The following is a 22,664-nucleotide window of genomic DNA, read 5'->3' on the forward strand; positions in this document are numbered from 1 at the left end:
ACACCATTTCAGTGGAACAGAGCTAAAGCTACAGGGAAAGAGTCCGTGTATGCAGGAGAGAAGTATGGCGGTACTTCTAACTCATGCGTACCGCTCTGCTGAAAATGTAGGAGAAAAGCAGCCGGGCATTCATGTATATTTTATGGGATTTGAACACAAAAGTGCAGTGAAGTGAAAAATTTCTCTGAACGTTAGTGTTGGGCATCATTAGTGTTGACATTATTGTTAGTGCTCATTTTATAGATGAAGTAGAATAGCATAGAGGGAGTTCTGATCTGAATGCCTGAGTTTGAATCCCAGCCTCTATACTTATTAGCTGTATAATCAATCTTGCGCAAGTTAATTTGACATCTGTGTGCTTCACTTTTCTTGTCTGTAAAATGAGGTTAATAGTACCTACTTCATAGTGTTGTGGTGAGGATCACATAAGTTAATATATAGTCCTCGTGCTTTTTTTCCTTCTTTTTTCCTGTGGACTATCCTTTAGAAAGTTCCAACCCATTTAATTTATTACTGGCTTATAGTGAATATGTCTGTTTTGATTAACATTTCATTATAGCTGTTATTTTCCTTTTTCTATGAAAGTGATCTCTGCATGATTATTATTATTTTTATTTTTTTCTTAATGTTTATTTATTTTTTGAGAGAGACAGAGACAGAATGTGAGTGGGTTAGGAGCAGAGAGAGAGGGAGACACAGAAGCAGAAGCAGGCTCCAGGCTCTTGAGCTGTCAGCTCAGAGCCTGACGCGGGGCTCAAACTCACGAGCCGTGAGATCATGACCTGAGCCGAAGTCGGACGCTCAACCGACTGAGCCACCCAGGCGCCCCTTTGCATGATTATTTTAAATGTGATTGAAGATTATTGAAAGATTCTTCTCTAGATTTGGCTTTCTGTGTGTGTATTGTGTGCATGTGTATTTATATATTTTTATTTCTTCTAGTGGGAAGTACCTTCTGTTTATAGTGGGGTCATCCTGGGAATTAAAGACAATTTAACAAGAGATTTGGTTTACATTCTGTTGGCCAAAGGTTTACACTGCAGTACTGTTAAGGTGAGTAAAAGCATATGTCAATTACTGGTTAAAATATGCTTTATCAATTTTATCGTGAAACCCAGGAATCAGAATCTCCTATATTTTCCTTGATCTTAAAAATACAGCCCTAGGCCTAAAGGGTCTTTCTCCCCGCTCTTAAAGGATATTTTAAAAGGTGTTTGGGTTCTTTTTCCTCTACCCTCACAACTGTACCAAAGTGGTCTTGGATATACAGATACTGCTCCATTCCTTGAGACCATGAAAAATTATTTAGTGTATCTTTTAGGATTAACTTAGTAAAATTGTGTTCCAGGCTGTAAGAACAAAACAAAATCCCTTAAGATTACTTTTGTAGTTTATTTTACACAAGGAGTTTGTAACCTGTTTGGGAAGTTGAGACCTAAGTGAAATGTTAAATGATATAAGATGGTAAAATTGCACAAGTAATAGTATAGTAAATTCTATAGGCAGGTTAATAGCATTTCCAAATTTAGTTCCAGCAGAAATCCTGCACTAAAGCCCGAAGCATGAATAAGTTAGCGAGGTAAAGGGGGGATGGCACCATGTGGAAAAGCTCAAAGATAAGAAATGGGATGGTACACAAGGGGACCGGAAGCAGTGAGCTGATGTTAAGAGTATCATTTGGTATGTGAGGCTAGAAGGGGAAATAAGATGTAGCCTGTACAGACCCCGTGAGCATTGCTAAGGTGGTTGGTTTTTCTAGATGAGCACTCTTCTAGCTAGAAGTCAAGTGTGTAGACATCACAGTTTGTTTGGTTTTGTTAGATATAACTTATTGTCAAATTGGGATACATACAACACCCAGTGCTCATCCCAACAAGTGCTCTCCTCAGTGCCCATTAGAAGGGAAGTGGTATCCAGCCTTTTTTCTTGTCTTTCCTAAAATTGATCTGCCTGAAAAACTCTTTATGGTTCATGTGTCCTATTGTTTTTCCTTTTCACATTCCGTTCTTTTTCACAATTGCCCTTTTCTAGCTTACTTTAAAAAGGTGGAGGGAGGGGTGCTTGGGTGTCTCAGTCGGTTAAGCGTCTAACTCTTGATTTCGGCTCAGGTCATGACCTTGTCCTGAGATGGAGCCCTATGTTGGCCCCGAACGGAGTGTGGAGCCTGCTTGGGATTCTGTCCCTCTGCCACTCCCTGCTCGCTCTTGCTCTCTCATTCTCATTCTCTCTCATTCTCATTCTCTCTCATTCTCTCTCTTTTTCATTCTCTCTCTCTCTAAATATTTAAAAAAAAGGGGGGGGCCATATTTTAGCTTTATAGTAAGTTTTGAAACCAAGTGCTGTCAAGGCTTCCTTTGCAAGTGATTTTGGCTAGTCTAGGTCTTTTGCTTTCTTATTTATTTTTAAGATTTTATTTAAGTAAACTACACCAAATGTGGGGCTTAAATTTATAACCTTGAGATGAAGATTGGCATGTTCTACCAACTGAGCCAGCCAAGTGCCCCTCCCCTTGGCTTTTTTAATATAAATTTTAGAATCAGCTTTTCAGTATTTACTGGGAAAAAAAAAAAAAAAAGCCTGCTGGGATTTTGATTCAGATTGCAATGAATCTATAAATCAATTTGGATACAATTGATAACATTATGTCTTTCAGTCCATGAACTTGGTATAGGTTTTCATTTATTTAGGCCTCTATTTATTTATGTCCTTATCTTGTTAAGTTTGGTAATTTTCAGCATACAAATTTTGCATGTATTTTGTTAGATCTATCCCTAAAGGCATGTATATTTTAAAATAAAAATAATGTAGTTCATTATTCAAAAAGTATTTGCACTACACTTTAGCATCTCCTTAAATTCTTCCTAAAACAATGCTTTTTATTTATTATTATTTTCTAAAGTTTATTTTGTGAGACAGCAGGAGAGTGCATGTGTACGGCATTGGGGCAGAGAGAGAGAATTCGAAGCAAGTTCTGAGCTGCTGGCGAGGAGCTCGATACGGGGCTTGATCCCATGAACCGTGAGATCATGAGCCATAATCAAGAGATGGATGCTTAAATGACTAAACCACGCAGGCATCCTTCCAAAATTACTTCTAAGCTTAAAAATTTATATCAGGAAGTGAATATTATATAAAACTTTTTAAGAGGGCGTTGAGCAAAGAACCTTTTGTAGATAGTGCTGTAAACCAGAGGTTCTCAAAGTCTGACCCCCACACCAGCAGCATTGGCTATATTTGGGAACTTGTTAGAAATGCAAAATGTTGGACCCCACTTAGACCTACTGAATCAGAAACTGCAGATGAGGCACAGCAGTTTGTTTTAATAAGCCCTCCAGGTAATTTCTGATGCATGCTAAAGTTTGAGCACTATTTCTAGACCAGTACTGTCCAGTGGAAGTACCGTGCAAGCCACATATGTAATTTATGATTTTCTTGTAGCCACATTTTTAGAAGTACAAAAGTGATTTTAATACATTTGAACCCACTATATCTAAACTATTGTTTCAACAAATAAGCAATATAAAAATTATTGAGTTTTTTTTTTTTTAAATGTGTGTGCTAGGTTTTCACTCAAAATCCAGTGTTTTATGCTCAGAGCACCTCCCAGTTTGGACTGGTCACAATTCACATGCTCAGTAGGCACATGTAGCTCATGACTACCATATTGGAACGTACAGCTCTAGACAGTAGTGAGCTGTTGAAAAGTTTATAATGGGGCATGCCATTAGCCCCTTTTCTCCTTCCACCCCTAAAATAACTAACATTTATTGAGCATGGAGACTGTTCTGCAGTTTTCTTATATATTTATTCTTTGACTTAGTGGTCACACACACAACTGTGTAGAAGGTGTTAGCTCAGTTTTATAGGTGAAAAATCAGAGACTCAAAGGTAATAAATTGAGGTCACACAGCTAGTAAGTGGCACAAGTGTTAGAAAGGGTAGAAGTGGGGGCGCCTGGGTGGCTCAGTCGGTTGAGCGTCCGACTTCGGCTCAGGTCACGGTCTCGCGGTATGTGAGTTCGAGCCCCACGTCGGGCTCTGTGCTGACTGCTCAGAGCCTGGAGCCTGTTTCAGATTCTGTGTCTCCCTCTCTCTCTGACCCTCCCCCGTTCATGCTCTGTCTCTGTCTCAAAAATAAATAAACGTTAAATAAATAAATAAATAAATAAATAAATAAATAAATAAATAAAAAGTAAGTAAATAAGTAAATAAAAAAAGAAAGGGTAGAAGCGAACAGACAGACGTTAAGAAGGTAAAATCTAGAATTGATTGTTTCCTCATGTGCTGTGGAAGGCAAGAGGGAGAAAAGAATGGAGAGAGATGTTCAGATTTCTGCTTAGGTTTCTGCCAGCTTGTGAATATGTAGAAAAACATTTTTGAAGGACTGATTATCCATTTTAAAATGTTTAGTTTGGGCCTGCAGTTGGAAACAGCCTGAAGCTTGGGAAATGGTCTGGGCTAGATATAGAGATTTGGGAGACATCAGAGATCACCCAGGGAGAATATACAGAGCCTAAGGGATACGACATTGTGTCCCAGAAACAGTGGCAGGATGGGTATGAGGGCCAGACACAGGTGGAGTCGTGATAGCCAGGGGAATAGAGAGAATGTCAGGCACAAGGGAGTGGGCAGCACGGGGATGCAGCCCCTGGGTTCTGTAAGATAACTAAAGAGTGTTTAGTCAGTTGAACAGCTAGAAGGTCTTTGTTTAGTTGGAGCTATTTCTTCCTTGTGATGGGGGTAGGAGTAAAGGAGACAACTGTGGGGAGGGAGAGAGAACGAACAAAGACTGCTCTTCGGAAAAATTAGAAGCGGACGTGTAAGAAAGGGATTGGATTGTAGTGAGTTTGATTTATTAGTCAATTATGTGGACTAAGGTCGTGTACAGAGATTTTAGAATGTAAAACCTTGTTGGGGCGCCCGGGTGGCTCAGTCAGTGAAACGTCTGACTTTGGCTCAGGTCATCATCTCCCGGTTTGTGGGTTCGAGCGTTGGGCTCTGTGCTGACAGCTCAGAGCCTGGAGCCTACTTTAGATTCTGTGTCTCCCTCTGTCTCTGCCCCTCCCCATTCATGCTCTCTCTTTCAAAAATAAACATTAAAAAAATTTTCTAGAATGTAAAACCTTGTTGAAGAGTATAAGATCCAATTCTTAATGGGTTAGGTATAGAAGGGTACTTGTCATGGAATCTGTATGGATTTTGTGTATATGTATGTATAGAAGATGTATAATTTATGTGTATTCTGTATATGTATATAACATGTATGGCTCGTATGTATAAGATAGGCATATAGGTATATAATATACATTATGTATATGTAATATGTGTAGCTTATATAAAATGTATGTATGTGATGTGTATATAATTATGTGAAAGTTTTTTTGGTTTTACCATTTATATAAAACTAGTTTGAAAATACAGCATATTTTTATGCTGTTTATTGGATATTTTTAAAAAATTATTTAAATTCAAATTAGTTAACATACCACTTATATCAGGAAGTGAATATTATATAAAACTTTTTAAGAGGGCATTGAGCAATGTCATATCCCCTAGGCTCACGTATAGTATTGTTTTCAGGAGTAGAACCCAGTGATTCATCACTTCCATATAACCCCAGATGTTCATCCCAGCAAGTGCCTTCCTTAATCCCCATCACCCATTTAACCCATCCCCTGCCTACCTCCCTTCCAGCAACCTTCAGTTTGTTCTCTGTATTTAAGAGTCTCGTATGGTTTGCCTCCCTATTTTTATCTTATTTTTCCTTCACTTCCCGTGTTCATCTGTTTTGTTTCTTAAATTCCACGGATTTTTTTTTAGACTACAAAAGAATTAAGTATTGGAATAAATCAGTGACACAGATGATAAAGATAATCTGGCCTCTTTCCAAGACATCCGGTGTTAACCATTTAAATTAATCCTCCTCCTCTTTGCTCCGTTCTCATAAAGATGCACATTTTTCGATTCCAGAGGAAAAGCAATCCAGTGATTTCTTTCTTTCTCTAGGACTTTTCCCATGCCAAACAGTTGTTTGCTGCTTGTTTGGAGTTGGTAACAGAGTTCTCGCCAAAACTCCGTCAGGTCATGCTGAATGAGATGCTGCTTTTGGATATTCATACGCATGAAGCTGGAACAGGGCAATCAGGAGAGAGACCTCCTTCTGATCTTATTAGTAGGGTGCGAGGATATCTGGAAATGAGGCTTCCTGGTAAGACTTTCACAAAGCCAAAGTTCAGAAATACAGTACTCCGGTAATTGTGGGGAAGAATCTAAAAAAAACATTTGCTTGACTTTTTGCCATCTATAAAAAAGTTACCTCTCTCCTAAAACAGAAATCTGACGTGGAGTTCACTTGAGAACATTGAGGATAATGTAGGAAACTATTCATTTCCAAGAATTTCCATAACAAAGTACCACAAGCTAGATGATGAAAACAGCAGAAATTTATTCTCTTATACTTTTGAAGGCCAGAGATCTGAAATCAAGGTGTCAGCATGGCCATGCTCTCTCTGAAGGCTCTGGGGAGAAGCCTTCTAGCTTCAGGCGGCTCCCAGCAATCTTTTATTCACTCCCATCTCTGCCTCCTTTGTTACGTGGCCTTCTCAGGGAGTGAGAGTGTGAGTGTGTGTGTGTCTTACAAAGGCACCAGTTACTGGATTTAGGGTGTGTGCTAATTCAGTATGATTTCATCTTAACTAAGTAGATATGTGAAGGTCCTGTTGTCAAGTGAGGAAACTCTGAGGTCTTAGGTGGAAATGAATTTTGAGGGGACACTGTTCAACACATTACAAAATTATATTGCAGTTTTAAGATACTTTGTTAAAGGATCAAAATGTCATTGAAAGTACAGATTGAAAGTTTAATTCCTCATTACTATCATAGAAGTAATCAGAATGGTTGCCACTGGGTCAGGAACTCAATTGTCACTTCAGGAACAAACCTTGTGTGTCCAGTTCTAAGTATAAATATGCCATTATGAAAAGGGCTTATCGTAAAAATTATCTCTGTTGTATGTAAATCTTAAAGTAGTTTCTTAATTTTACATGTTTTAGAGTAATTAAATCATACTATACACATTTAAAGCTGTAAGCAGTAAAATTGAAGTGTAACGGAAGGTGCTAGTAATGTGTCAAAGCAGAAATTGCCACTGGCCCTCTTGGGTCTTTTGGAGTAAGTTAATTGTTAATGCATTCTGATTTCTAGCAGAAATTACAACCATGGGTCAGGATAAGGGAGGGGTGCAAAAAGGTGTTATCTGCCATCATCTCCTCCCTCTCTTTTTAGGGAAAAAAATTGTTCCCTGGTGATACTGGGCTGATTTTGATCAAATTAAGTGCATACGCTCTGTAAAAGACAGAGGGTGTTAACGTGGCTTGGTCTGGCTCTACTATCAGGAACAGGAAGTGATCTTTTTGTGTGTGTGTGTGTGTGTTTATTTTTGAGAGAGCATGAGGGGGAGGGGGTGGGCACAGAGAGAGAGGGGGACAGAGGATCCAAAGCAGGCTCCATGTTTACAGCGACAAGCAGTCCTTTATGTGGGGCTCGAGCTCATGAACAATGAGATCATGACCTGAGCTGAAATTGGACGCTTAACACTGAGCCACCCAGGCATCCAAAGGAAGAGGAAGTGGTCTTCATTGACAACAAATCCAACCTTCATTCATTCATTCATTCATTCATTCATTTGTTTATTTATTTTCAACATTTATTTTTGGGACAGAGAGAGAGCATGAACGAGGGAGGGGCAGAGAGAGAGGGAGACACAGAATCGGAAACAGGCTCCAGGCTCTGAGCCATCAGCCCAGAGCCTGACGCGGGGCTCGAACTCCCGGACCGCGAGATCGTGACCTGGCTGAAGTCGGACACTTAACCGACTGCGCCACCCAGGCGCCCCCAACCTTCATTTATAAATAAGGGCTACTTCTTCTAAACTAATTATTTAGATTAATTATTCTAAAACCACTGATGTCTTTTGGGAGAAATTCCCTGACTTTTAATACTTTGTACTAAAAGGTAACTTTGTGTTGAGACACGTGTCTTAGTTATGTTCCTTGGATTTCAGCAAATTTGAATTCTAGGCCTGGTAGAGATAATGATGAATTGTATATTGCAGATGCTTAAAGGGAAGTTTAATCTCCAAATCATTGCTTCTCGGGCTGTATCAGAATTCTCCCTAGATTCTGATTTATCTTTAAGAATTGTTGCTGTACCCTCCCCCACTCATGCTCCCTCAAAAAAAAGAAATAAAAAAGGGCACCTGGGGGGCTCAGTTCGTTAAGTGTCTGATTTCAGCTCAAGTCATGATCTCATGGTTCATGGGATTGAACCCCCTATCAGGCTCCATGCTGGGTGTGGAGCCTGCTAACATTCTCTCTCTCCTTCTGCCCTTCCCCTGCACACGGGTGCAGTTGTTCTCTCTCTCTCTCTCTCAAAAAAAAAAAAAAAAAAAAAAATTAAGGGCGTCTAGGTGACTCCGTTGGTTAAGCTTCCAACACTTGGTTTCGGGTCACGTCTGATCTCGCGGTCATTGAGATCAAGCCCTGCATGGGACTCTGCGCTGGTAGCATGGAACCTACTTGGGATTCTGTCTCCCCTCTCTGCCCCTCCCCTGCTGATGCTCTCTCTCTCAAAATACACTTTATGGAAAAAAAAAAAAAAAAGATTGAAAAAAATTAAAATTAACAAAAAATCCAAACCATTGCTGTATTATTAATAGGGAATGTGGGTGAATAAATGAAGCCTTGGAGTCAAATGCTGTGTGGTCTGCCTTTGGCAAAAGGTAAAGAACTCAATGACATGCATGTGTTGGAGATACCAGTTTCACTTCTGTCTTTGTTCTTGAAGGTGATGCAAATAGTATATTTTGTTTTGCTGTGTTCCTATGCCTGTCTTTGTCGTTGCAAATCCTCTTTTGGGTAAGGTGAGATATAAACAAATAGCCATAGGCAGTTTTTTTTTTTCTTTTTTAGAAAGACTAAACAAAATATATTTACCTAAGAAGTTTAATAGCTCTCCCTATTTCAAGTGAACGTTGTTATTTAGCATTCTTTGGGATTTTTCTTTTTGCTGAAGTATGTTTAAACCTGAATATTATATACTTTGAGCTACAAAAATTTGCAACATATTTAATACTAAGGTATATTTATTTCAAAGGAAACGATGTGCGAAACTTTTTTTTTTTTTTTTTTTGGTCCAAAAGTTCTGAGTGATTTTTTTTTTTTTTCTCATTACTTTTTGCTTAAAATTGTTTCTGGGGTGCCTGGGTGGCTTAGTCGGTTAAGCAGCTGATTCTTGATTTCGGCCCAGGTCATGATCTCAAGGTTCGTGACTTTAAGCCCCACATCTGGCTCTTTGCTCACAGTGCTGGGTCCACTTCGGATCCTCTGTCTCCCTCTCTGCTACTCCCCCATGCGTGCACGCATGCACTCTTTCTTTCACAAAAATAAATGTTAAAAAAATTGAAAACTAAAAATGTTTTTGGTACAGTAAATATTTTTTGAAAGTAAATGATTTCATAGAATGCTTATTACATTTTAATCAAAGAAATATTTAAAATGATACATTCACTCAGATTTGTTAGTTTTATTATATGGTATAGCTATTTCTGTGCTCTAAATGTGCTAAAAGTTTATACTGTACCATCGTACTTGTTTTGTGTGTGTGTTCTCTGCTCACTTGGGTTACAAATTTTATAGAGGACAGGTAACGCGGACTTCCACAAGAGAGTGTAAAGTATTCTTAGTAGGTGAGTTTGTTAATTAGTAAATAGTAGGGACCATGCAGTCTGTTGTTGGGAAAACTTAACTTTTTAAAAAAATTTTTTTAACGTTTATTTATTTTTGAGAGAGAGAGTGGGGGAGGGCCACAGAGAGGGGAGATACAGAATCTGAAGCAGGCTCCCGGCTCTGAGCTGTCAGCACAAAATCCCACACGGGCCTCAAACTCTGACCTGGGGCAAAGTCAGATGCTTAACTGACTGAACCATGCAGGCACCCTGAGAAACCTTAACTTTCTAAAGAAAAATATAAAACATTAGAATTTTTCTGTTGTTTCATCTGTAACTGTTGTTTTTAATTTATTCAACTGAAAGCTGAGTACATGTTTGCTTTGTTCTGTTTTAATGTTATGATGGTAATTCCAACTATTTTCTTTGTCTTTTTAGATATTCCTCTTCGTCAAGTTATAGCTGAGGAATGTGTTGCTTTTATGTTAAACTGGAGGGAAAATGAATACCTTACACTGCAAGTTCCCGCATTTCTGCTTCAGAGTAATCCATATGTAAAGGTAATTTGTGTTTAATCTAAAAGGATTATTAGGATGAGATCATTGTACCTGTTTCTTTAGATCTATACTAAGGGAACTTGTCCAATTTCTATGATACAATGGAAGATGGGACGAATGTTTGTTGGTGTGTGGTTAAAAGTATAGTTTGAGATAATTTGGGTGCTTGGGTTTGCCCTCTGATATTTTTTTCAATATCCAGTAGTTCATGAGAATGCAAACAAAAATTAGTTAATGGACATTTTGGTATAACCATAAGCTAGTGAGAGGTTAGTTCTCTTTTCTTGTTTTGATCAGTATAATCAAACTCTAGTGTTAACCTCTGGAATACATGGGTGTACCTGCATGTGAGGGGTGCACTTCCAGCTTTTTTCCATCTGAGCACCTGACCCTTCCTTAGAGCTTATTTCCTCCTCTCGATTTGTGCGTGGTCCTTGGTCATGTAAATGTTTGTTAGTAATTACACCCAAATGAAAGAATCCATTCAGTGAATTGGTGGTGAGTTGTTTATTCACCTTTCTTAATTATATCTCTCTTGTGCAACTGAAAATGTTTCTGGATGGAGAAAATAAAAACAGAAACTTGAATTTTCCCCTAAGACTATGTTTGTCATGTGTTAATATTATGTGTACCTGAACAAGCAGTGGACTTTTCTCCCTTTCTGGTCTTCAGTTAAAACAAAACAAACAAAAAACAAAAAAAACCATGTAGTGATTTAACATTTCTTTGTGTGTACGTTTGGTTTTTCAGATTTCCTTATTGCTTGTATACTTTATGTTTATCTCCTCTTACCTTTATTTTTTTTTTCAACTTTTTTTTTGGGGGGGGACAGAGAGAGACAGAGCATGAATGGGGGAGGGGCAGAGAGCGAGGGAGACACAGAATCGGAAACAGGCTCCAGGCTCTGAGCCATCAGCCCAGAGCCTGACGCGGGGCTCGAACCCACGGACCGTGAGATCGTGACCTGGCTGAAGTCGGACGCTTAACTGACTGCGCCACCCAGGCGCCCCTCTCCTCTTACCTTTAGTACATAGTCTCTTCAGTCAATGGTTATCTGAGAACTCTTGCAAGACTCCCTGTTTTACATTTGTCTTGGTTATTTGTTTTTTCCTCCTAATTTCCTATATGTCCTTTAAAAAACAGAGATCATTTCATTTCAGCCTTTTGAAGATTTGCTGATTTCTTTTGTGTTTTTACTCCTTTTTGTCTTCTCTGTAATTGTTCACAAAATTTATCTCATAACTTGAATCATCCTTCTCTTTGGAATTTTAGACATTGGATTAGATCTGTTTTTTCACTGAATTTTCTGAAATGTGAGTTTCTCCTATCTGGGATACTTGTCTGATTATGCCCAGTAGTCTTGGTCTTTGCTAAACCCTTAGATGAAAGAACCATTTCGGGGCGCCTGGGTGGCGCAGTCGGTTAAGCGTCCGACTTCAGCCAGGTCATGATCTCGTGGTCTGGGAGTTCGAGCCCCGCGTCAGGCTCTGGGCTGATGGCTCAGAGCCTGGAGCCTGTTTCCGATTCTGTGTCTCCCTCTCTCTCTGCCCCTCCCCCGTTCATGCTCTGTCTCTCTCTGTCCCAAAAATAAATAAACGTTGAAAAAAAAAAAAAAAAGAACCATTTCGTTCCAAAACAGTAATTTCCACTTAGGATCATAGCTTGTTGTTCAGCATTAGGACCGTACAGTAGCTTTTCTTTGCTTTTCTCAGCAATGAATTCTGTGGAGCTGTGCACCAGCAAGGCTGGGTGTGTGTTTCAGGGCCTGCAGTGTGGAAGGGTAGGAGATACTGTGCTGGAAGTTGCCTGAACTTGGGCTGGGTTATGTCACTGCTTCCTGTAGCCCCCTGATCTCGCCCAAAAGGAGGAAGGATATGTGGTGACCTTGCTGAAGAGTCATTGAAGTATTTCATCTTATCTGGTTAGGGTTTATGTGTCCCCTTTCCTAGTTTGGCCCTGTGCTCCCTTGTTTATGTCAGGGAAAAAGGAATCAGAGAAAGAGGTCTAGAGTAAGGGATCGTGTTTTGGAAATGCTATAATTTGGAGCAATTTCCAAACTTGGAATTTGGCGTGGAATACATATACATATGCATAGGGAAAAGTTTAGAAGGATGTTAACAGTTACCATCTCTGGATAGTGGAATAGTAGGTGGTTTTAATCAGTTTATTTTCCATTTTATTTTCTTATTTGAATATTCTGTAATCACAAAAGGAAAGGGGAAAATCTTAAACATGTAGCTAAAATATGACCTTTTGAAATAACACAGAACTGTATAGTCTCCGCTTTGGATCAGGATAGGAGGCAGTGTAGCTAGCATATTGGAAAATGCACAGGATTTATGGAGCTTGGTGGTAATAGTAGTAATAGCATCAGATAAAAAGACCAAAGTTTGTAATGTAGCCTCCAAGGCCTTTTAAGGTGCAGGTGCTTCTTCCTCTGTTTGCTCTCTCTTCCTCCTTGTCCTGCTGTTCCGTGCTCGTGGTTCCACATTACTCACAGCTCTCTATGTAGGATGCTTTCTCTGCTTCTGCACTTGAGCATGTGCTGTGAATCACTTAGCCGGGATGCCCTTCCCACTTTTGCCTGTTGGTGTGGTTTCTTGGAAGCTTATTCTTATTTCTTTCTCTGCAAAGGAGTAAATCACTTTCTCCTTTGTTACCTTTGAACTGTGCTACTAAGTAGTCCTACTTTTGGGGAGGCATATATTTTTGTTGCACTTACACTATGTGATAAGTTATTTTTCACTTGTCTTCTTATAGAACAGTGAGCTTCTTGAGGACAGTTACTTTTTATATTCTCAGTGCTTTATTTGATGTCCACACATAGTAGATGCTTAAGAATGTTTGTGGAATTCAGTTGACTTCGAGGGGCCTAAGACTTTTTCCTTTCCTTTTCTTTTCTTTTTTTTAAAGTAATCTCTATATCCAGTGTGGGGCTCAAACTCAAGGACCCTGAGATCAAGTCATAGGTTTTTTTCTGAGCTGGCCAGATGCCCCTGGGGCCTAAAACTTCTGAAAATTCTTACTTTTAAGTAAATTAGTGCAGTGACCTCAACCAAGCATGTGATTCTTAACAACAGAAAATGAGTGGAGACAAGGAGCTACTCCAGCCCTGTATTGCACTACAGTAAATAGCTGCATATATGGTGGTCTTAGCTGATGGAGCAGACTTGTATTCAGTAGGCATGCAAGATGAAATGTTTTTTTTTTTTATTGTTTTTTTTTTTTTTTTAATGTTCATTTATTTTAGAGACAGAGCACCAATGGGGGAGGGGCAGAGAGAGCCGGAGACAGAATCTGAAGCAGGCTGCAGCTCTGAGCTGTCAGCATAGAAAACACATTCCCATAGCACAGCTAGGGTTTTCACATTGTTTTTACTACCTTTAGGAAGCACGAGTGTTATAAATTTTCTTAGGTGTGATCATGGAGTTATGGTTACTCAGGAGAATCTTCTAGCCCTTAGAAGATACATAGTAAAGTCTTTAGGGATGAGGTGTGGTGTCTGCGGCTTATTAGTTAACAAAGAGCATATGTAGGTATATAAAGTAAATACAGTAGAATATTCACAGTAAGTCCAATATACAGATATTATTGAATTCTTCAAGTTTTCCATGTTTGTAATTTTTTATTATAAAAAATAGGGAAAAGTATCAGTTTTCATCTTTGTCATAATACTGCTGCCTCTTTAAAGAAGTTACCTGAGGTGATGGGGACCTCCTTATGAATGTTTTCTAGGTCCAGTTTAGGGATCTGGGCTTTCCTGATGGACTTGAAATGATCTTTGCCGCTTCACTGTTGAAAAGAGCAATGATGTGTAAGAGTTAATATGAACAAAGGATAGAGGGGTCCTCTTTTGTTTGAAATTACAGAGAGAAACACTGAATTTGACATAAGCCTGTTTTTTTCCTCTGCATTTTGGGCCTGTGTTTTCTCTGCCTTTTGCTTTTAGCCCTTCCACTCTTTTATTTGTGTGTTCTTCCAGCATTTTTGGTCCTTTTAAAGTCGCCTTTATTCAAATCATTCACTTTCAGTAAGCTGTCCTTCCTTCCTTCTTCCTCACATCAGTAACTCCATCTCCAATTGCTCCCATTTTTTTTAGAGAAAGGTGGTTCTACATCTTATTCCCTTATCCTGCCAACTTCAGTTTCCAGATTTCTCCCCTTATTTTTTCATTAAAAAAGAATTTTTTAAATTTATTTTTACTCAAAAAAAATTTTTTTTTACATTTATTTATTTTTGAGAGAGAGCACAAGCGGGAAAGGGGCAGAGAGAGACTAAGACGCAGAATCGGAAGTAGGCTCCAGACTCTGAGCTGTCAGCACAGAGCCTGACGTGGGGCTTGAACTCACAGACTGTGAGATCATGACCCGAGCCCAAGTCAGATGCTTAACTGACTGAGCCACCCAGCTGCACCACCTCCCCCACCACAACTTTTTTTTAAATGATTACAGTGAGTGTAAAGTTAAAGCACTATTTTAATTGCACCTCTGGGCTTTTACCACAGTTAACATTGTGTGTATATATATACTTCCCATTACATACACCACATACCCTGCCCCCTTCTTAAGTGGGATCATACTATTTACTAGCTAGGTGCCCGTCCCACACACACTCTTAATAAATCACATACCTCTTTGCATTGTCTCAGTTTTGTTCTTATTAGACTATACTTGTTTTTGCCCTGATTAGACTTTTATTGAAGGAAACAGTGAGCTTTATAATATGGCAGAACCAAAGCATCCTCTTCCCCAGTCAGATTCCAGTCTGTTAGACAGTGAACTCTAAATTCCTCCGTGGTTGAATGGAAGGTATAGCATAACATACGTGTTGGTATGTTTGGGTCACTATCCTTTCTTCAAGTGCACCTTAAAATAGAACTTACACGTATATTACAGATTATCTTTTGTGTATTTTCTGTTTTTTGTGTTACAGCTTGGACAGCTTTTAGCAGCTACATGCAAAGAACTTCCAGGCCCTAAAGAAAGTAGACGGACTGCTAAAGACCTTTGGGAAGTTGTTGTTCAGATCTGTAGTGTATCCAGTCAACACAAACGAGGAAATGATGGCAGAGTTAGTTTAATAAAGCAGAGGGAATCTACATTAGGTATAATGTATCGGTATGTTTCTGTCAGTTTATTTTTTGTACTCAGTTTGTACTGTTTCAAGAATATCTACCATTATCCTTGTATATCCTAAAGATGGACAGTGTAAGAGTTCTCTGGTGCTGATCTCTGATGGACTAACATGGCCACCTTTGGAAATACCTCTTACTTATATGTTATTTTAAGAGATTGTTAACCATTTAATATCTATTGGAGTTCAAAGTCGTTGATGTCTATGATTCCATAGTACTGAAGAAGTCATATGTGATTAAAACAGAAGAAATTGTATTAGGTTATTATGACAATAGAATGTTATACTCTTTCATACATGCAGAATTGGAGAGTTAGGTATAAACCTTCACCTATAATTTACTTTCTTTTTAATTTCTGATAGTAAATATGTACAAAATTTGTTTTTTGTAGGAGTGAACTACTTTCTTTTATCAAAAAATTACGGGTAAGTTTTATTAAAAGTTATCTAATTCTCATTTTTGTAAAATATGACTGAAAATATTGAGTGCTTAAATGCTGGTTGTTTAAGTGCTCTCTCTGTATGATGTGCTCATTATCTTCAGTGATCATTTCTGAAGATGGGATGGTCTAAATGGAGAGGTTTATTTTGCATTTATCTTAACATGTGTTAGTGAATAATTAGGTTTTTTTTTTTTAAGTTTGTTTTGAGAGAGACAGACTGCACAAGTGGGGGAGGGGCAGAGAGAGAGGGAGACAGAATCCCAAGCATGCTCTGCACTGTGAGAGCAGAGCCTGACACGGGGCTCAAACTCATGAAACAGTGAGATCATGACCTGAGCTGAGACCAACAGTCAGACGCTTGACTGAGGCACCCAGGTGCCCCAAAGGAGGTATTTTTTTAATTTTAAGGAAGTTTTCATAATAGGGCAGGATGTGTGAAGCCTAGCCTTAATTTTTGATGATAGGATTAATGTTACACTTATTTACTCACATAACCTAGATTCCATCCTTTAAGTATTATTTTAAGGAATAAAAATTTGATTTTTTTAGAGCTAGCTGGAAGTACTAATTGGAAAGAGATGTATTTACTCAATTTCAAAAGTCATTTGAGGAGTTGAGCACCATAAGCCAGTCACCTAAATATGCTAATTTTTGTGTAATTGTGTGCTGTGACTTCTTTCATGAGATTAAAAATAAAGTTGACCTGTAGTGTGTGCTTTAAACTAAAGCAGATGGTAGATTTCAAAAGTGAAACAATCTTTTTTTAAATGTCTTTTTGAGAGAGTGAGTGCGTGTGCATGCTGGCTAAGTGGGGGAGAGGCAGAGAGGGAGACGGAATCTGAAGCAGGCTCTGTGCTGACAGCACAGAGCCTGATACAGGGCTCGAACTTCTGAACCGTGAGATCAAGACCTGAGCTGAAGTTGGGCTTTTAACTGACTGAGCCACCCAGGCTCCCTAGAGTCTTTTGACAGAAAGTCTTTTGACTTTGGGGCGGGGGGGGCACCTGGAGGGGCTCAGTTGGTTAAGCATTTAACTTTGGCTCAGGTTCTGGAGCCTACTTCCAGATTCTGTGTCTCCCCCTCTCTCTGCCCCACCGCCGCTCACACTGTCTCTCTCAAAAATAAACATTAAAAAAAAAAAAAAAAATCCTTGGTATCCCTGAGGTTGACAGGAGGAATGTTAAATATATATAATATTTAATGATTCTGTATTTTCTTTCTGATAGGAACCTTTGGTTTTGACTATTATTTTATCACTCTTTGTGAAACTTCACAATGTTCGGGTCAGTATTTCATAATGTCATTAAAAAAATCTTCAAAAGAAATTTCCTTTAAAAAAAATCAACTTAAAAATCACTTTTTTTTTTTTTTTTTAGGAGGACATTGTGAACGATATTACAGCTGAACACATTTCTATTTGGCCATCCTCCATCCCGAAGTAAGAAGTATTATAGCTTGAATTTATTTTTTATGTATTTAGAGATCATCCTGATACAGATAATCTTGAATAATTTCACTAAAAGGCTGCAATCTATAAGGATTCTACAGCCAACTTCATTTCTCTGTTGCAGTAATTATTTCTTAAAAATGAATAAGGCATAACTAAGAGCTAAGGCACACCAGCCTTAAGTTGAACAAAAGATCCTTAAGTGGTCCTGATGACTTGTCAGTGGGTAGAGTTAGAGCATCGAGGCAAAAACGATCTTCTGTTAGGGTTCCTTCATCTTACCTCTTTTATAAATATCTATTTGAAAAGGGCATCAATAAAAAAAAATTATTTTGAGAGATAGTGTGCATGTGGGGGAGGGACAGAGAGCAGGGAGAATCCCAAGCAGGCTCTGTGCTGTCAGCACAGGGTCAGCGTGGAGCCTGATGCAGGATTGGTGAACTGTGAGGTCATGACTTGAGCCAAAACCAGGAGTCAGCTGTTTAACCCAGGTGTCCCGAAAATGACTTCTTTATAATTATTCTTTGTAGGTCTCTTCTAACACTGTGACTGTCAGAGGGTCCCAACCCCTTTTAGTTACTAAGAAATTCTTGGATACTTTAAGAAATATTCCCTCTTTCTTTCATCTCCTGAAAAGCACAGTAATATGGGGAGAAGAAAACGTTCTTTTTCTGGAAGAAGAAACTATTTACATATTTCTTTTCCTACACATAGCAACTTCTCATTCAAGAGTCCCATTTCTTCCCTCCTAAAAGTTATTTTTCCTATCCTCCCTACCCCCAATTTTTTTTTTTGACTTTGTGCCTAAAGGGCAGGACTAGGCCTTATTTTATTGCCCTTAGTGGCATCTTTGAAGAAGAAAAGATTTTAGTAGATAGATAAGCAGGCAATAGAATGAGAGTAATTTGCTTTCATCTTAATCCTAGAGATTGAAAGCAGTTGTGCATCTCCTATAGAGGCTTGGAAGGTCAAAAGTGAGTGAGTGACCTCATATTGAGGCTTGTTTCCCAAAGGATCACCATGCTTCAGAAGCAAATGTGCATCCTAAATGACATTGTAACTGCAGATTTCTTTTTAAGATTTTATTTTTAAGTAATCTCTACACCCATGATGGGGCTCAAATTTACAAACGAGAAGAGTCACGTGCTCTGCTGACAGGGCCAGCCAGGTTCTCTGACTGCAGGTTTTTCTGTAATATTTAGTATGTTACATAGCAGTCCAAAAATCAGATAGAGATCCTTCTGCCTAACTCATGGTTGGTAGCATCTCTGGGGTGTTGCTTCTTTATCCCAATGGTTGATTTTCAGTGTGTGTTTATAAATGAGGCAAAAGAATAGTTTACCATAGAGGCTCTGAGCTAGATTGGTGGAGTTTGAGTCCCAGCCTCTTCTTCACTTACCTGGTATCAAACCCTGTATAAGTTGCTTTCTTTGATAGTTTCCTCATTTATTAAATGGATATAAGAAGAGTATCTACCTCAGATTTGTGAGGATTAAATAAAATAGTACGTTTCCAAGGTAGGTGTTTATAAGGACTGGCTTGTAATAGGCTTAACTGTTACCTTTGTGATAAAGTTACTTTAATGTAAGTTGACACAGAGAAAAAGTGACTAAATATTTGAAAAGAAAAAGTATTTCTCTTGAGCACGAGTTTTTATTAACTCTAAGAATAGTGTGAGAATGGTATGGATTGAGTATGACTATGTTAAGATCAGTTGTTTGATATGTAGATCGAATTCTTGTTAACATTTCATAAATTTCTATAAAATCACAAACCAGTTTAACTCATTTAGCTGTAAATGAATAATTGAGTATTTGCTAATAATACCACAGTTCTGTTCCTACTACACTGGGAACATTGGTGAATTATGGTTAGATCTAACTCTGGGGCAACAGGAGGACTTTGTCCAAGTTCACCTTGTAAGCGACAGAGCTAGGACTTGAACCTTTTATGTGTCTGAATCCAGAGCCTACGTTCTCTACCTCTATGCCTTACTGCTTCCGGGAGATAGGCACTATGAGCTTTGTTTCTTGTGTGCTGGGCTGGCTTTTATCCTTACAGCTCCATCCTCTAATTCTGTATCACAGGACTTCCAGGTTTAACGAGGCTCACAGCGGCTGGCCCCGTTCCCTCCCCTCCTCTGCTTCTTTACAGGCACTTGAATATACTCAAGTGGTACACTTGCCACAGGTAGCCCCCGACCCTGTGAGGGCCAAGTGAAGCCTCTAATCCAGGGGACTTTGTTATTCTCACTAGGAGTCATAAGGTGGACTCGAGGCTGCATAGTATTGTTAGTATTCAGGCTCTTTAAGAGTGACATTTGGGGGGAAAAAAGGAAACAAAAATCAGATTTGTTTTCAACTTCTTATAAAAAGTGAAGCTTATCACACTTCATACTTCCTGCACTCAGCTGTTATAGTTTTAATAAACAGTACTTTTACTAATAATTGGCATTATATTTATGGTCACTTAAATTTTGGCTAACTCTTTTTGTTTTTAATAAATGTGCATGGAATTTGAAGTTGCAAAATAGAGATTAATGTTCGTTGTCTTTTTTTTTTTTTTTTTTTTTTTTTTAAGCCTCCAGTCAGTGGACTTCGAAGCTGTGGCAATCACAGTGAAAGAGCTAGTTCGGTATGCCCTCAGTATAAGTCCAAACAACCATTCCTGGTTAATTATTCAGGCAGACATTTATTTTGGTAAGTGAGATGTATGGTTCTTTTGCATTTTGTTTTTGTAGCACTTTTAGAAGTGAAAATAAATACATATTTTTCCTAATAGTTATTAAACTGGTCTTGTTTTTGATGTCTATTCTTCCTAGATACATTGCTATACATTCATTTTCTGTATTGTGCCTTTGGTTCAGATACTTCGAATTTTTATGTTGACTACGTTTTTTTTTTAAGTTTGTTTATTTTGAGAGAGTGTGTGTGTGTGAGTGGGGAAGGGGCAGGGCAGAGAGAGAGAGGGCAAGAGAGAATTCACGCAGGCTCCACACTCGGTGCAGAGCCCAACACGGGGCTTGTTTCCACGAACCATGAGATGATGACCTGAGCCAAAATAGTCGAATGTTCCACCGACTGAGCCACCTAGGTGCCCCTGAAAATTGCCAGTTTTAATGCTCATTTTCATCCTGACCCTCCAAAGAATTTGTTATCAAGATCTTAATATCTATGTTTAAAATAGATTTACTGATTCTAAACTACGTCAGAAAATTCAGGTATGTTTCTAGTATGGGCATTTGGGAAACAAATACCTCCAGTACTAAGTTTGACAAGAAATCTGTGCTAAATTTTTGGCTCATCAGTTTTAGAAAGCAAGGAATATATTCCTTCTTTTAAAGTAGTTTTAAAAAATGTGGTTTTTCTGTGTTGTCCCAGATAAGTGTTATCCCTAGCCCTGTGGTTTGAATCTGCTTTTGTCAACTCATGAAGTTGACATCATACCCTGCTCTTCACAAAAGAGTCCATGTTTGTCTTTCCGGCCGTTATGTCTAATGTTAGGTCATTCTCTATTATTTTCTGCTTCAGCAACAAACCAGTATTCGGCAGCTCTTCACTATTACCTACAGGCAGGAGCCGTGTGTTCTGATTTCTTCAATAAGGCTGTGCCTCCTGATGTTTATACAGACCAGGTAAGTTGTCTCGTGGGCTCTCTTTCTTGTCTACCTTTACATGTTCCTTTTTCCCTGGCCCCTTTTGGGTGAGCTGATTCATTTCCATATATGTGGTAAATTGAATGCTCTAGACCTGATTGCTCTCCATATTTCCAGTGCCCATAGATCATTGCTGCTTTGATTTCTCAAAACACCTAAAACTCAACCTGTCCAAAACTGATTTCAGCATTTTACTTTACAGTCTCCCTCCTGATGCCCTTTTCTCACATACATGAAAACACACACACACACACACACACACACACACACACACACACACACGCCAAAATACCAAACGCCTTGTTCAGCCATTTAAGTTGACCAAGCCCAAATCCTCAGTATCCTCTTTTCTTTATTGATGGCTCCCACTGAAATCCATTCAGCCTTTAAGACATAGTGATTCTATCTCCTAAATCTCAAATTTATTTCATTTTCTTTTATACGTGTCGCTCTTTCCTGTTTTATGCCATCAATATCAGAATCTATTAAATGGTAGATTATAATACGTGGCTTTTAAATTAGATCTTAAATATTTTAGTAATGTGTTATTTTTAATTACAAATTCTATTTTTCAGCGCATTTTTAGATTCACAGCAAAATTGAGCAAAAAGCGGAGTTTTCTATACCTGCTGTTCCCACATATGCACAATTTTCGCCACTCTTGACATTCCACATCAGAGCAGTACATTGGTTACAACTGGTGTTAACTAGTTTTTGAAAATAATCAGGATTTGTTTTTGTAGGTAATAAAACGAATGATAAAATGCTGTTCTTTGCTGAATTGCCACACACAGGTTAGTTTATGATATGTTGGTTTATTTTCATGTATATTGGAATTTGCAGTAAATATAAAGCATTGGACTGGGAAATTGCCTTTATTTTCTTTACCATAATTGCTTAAGTTTACGGTATTTAAGAATTTGGCATATTAAATTTTTTTTTTTTTTTTAGTTTTTTAATTTATTTTGAGAGAGAAGCAGTGTGAGTAGGGGCGGGGCAGAGAGAATCCCAAGCCGCCTCCACACTGTCAGCCCAGAGCCCAGTGTGGGGCTCAAATTTATGAAACCATGAGATCATGACCAGAGAGCCAAAACCAAGAGTCGGATGCTTAACCAACAGAGCCACCCAGGCACCCCTTAATTTTTTTTCTAGGAAATTTTAACTAAAATGAAAGTATGAATTAGAAAACATTGGTCTTAGAACCTTCTAAATGGAAAAGAAGCATTTTTAAGGTGTGTGGGTTTTTTTTTTTTTTTAATATTTAAGAGTCGATATGCATGTGAGTCACTAGGGAAATACAAATCAGCACCACATGAGGTACCACTTCACACTTGATGGAATGGCTGTAATTGAAAGACAGGCGCCTTGGTGGCTCAGTCAGTTAAGTATCCAACTCTTGATCTCAGCTCACGTCATGATATCATGGCTCGTGGGTTCAAGCCCCATGTCGCGCTCTGTGCTGATGGCACAGAGCCGGCTTGGGATTCTGTCTCTCCCTCTGCCCCTCCCCCACTCGTGCAGCCATGCGCTCTCTCTCTCTCTGAAGATAAACTTTAAAAAAATAGTAACCAGTATTGGTGAAGGTGTGGAGAAATTGTAACCTTCATACGTTGCTGGCAGGAATATAAAATGGCATGACCTGCCAAACAATTTGGCAGTTCCTCAAAAATTTAAGCATAAAATTACCATGTGACCTAGACCTAACA

General features: G+C 38.7%; 1 protein-coding gene across 3 annotated transcripts in view; it reads left to right on the forward strand.

Moving 5' to 3' along the window:
- Positions 1–22,664, forward strand: part of INTS8 (integrator complex subunit 8) — a 53,691-nt gene that overhangs the window by 23,325 nt on the left and 7,702 nt on the right. For all 3 annotated transcript variants that reach the window (XM_019822905.3, XM_019822907.3, XM_003999983.5), the window contains 10 exons: positions 943–1,053; positions 6,006–6,207; positions 10,162–10,283; positions 15,213–15,397; positions 15,806–15,839; positions 17,083–17,139; positions 17,233–17,294; positions 19,884–20,002; positions 20,834–20,937; positions 21,702–21,752. In XM_019822905.3, the coding sequence (XP_019678464.1) occupies positions 943–1,053; positions 6,006–6,207; positions 10,162–10,283; positions 15,213–15,397; positions 15,806–15,839; positions 17,083–17,139; positions 17,233–17,294; positions 19,884–20,002; positions 20,834–20,937; positions 21,702–21,752 (1,047 nt within the window). The remainder of the gene's footprint in view (positions 1–942; positions 1,054–6,005; positions 6,208–10,161; positions 10,284–15,212; positions 15,398–15,805; positions 15,840–17,082; positions 17,140–17,232; positions 17,295–19,883; positions 20,003–20,833; positions 20,938–21,701; positions 21,753–22,664) is intronic.

The sequence above is a fragment of the Felis catus genome, chromosome F2, assembly GCF_018350175.1.
Source record: "Felis catus isolate Fca126 chromosome F2, F.catus_Fca126_mat1.0, whole genome shotgun sequence".
NCBI lineage: Eukaryota > Metazoa > Chordata > Mammalia > Carnivora > Felidae > Felis > Felis catus.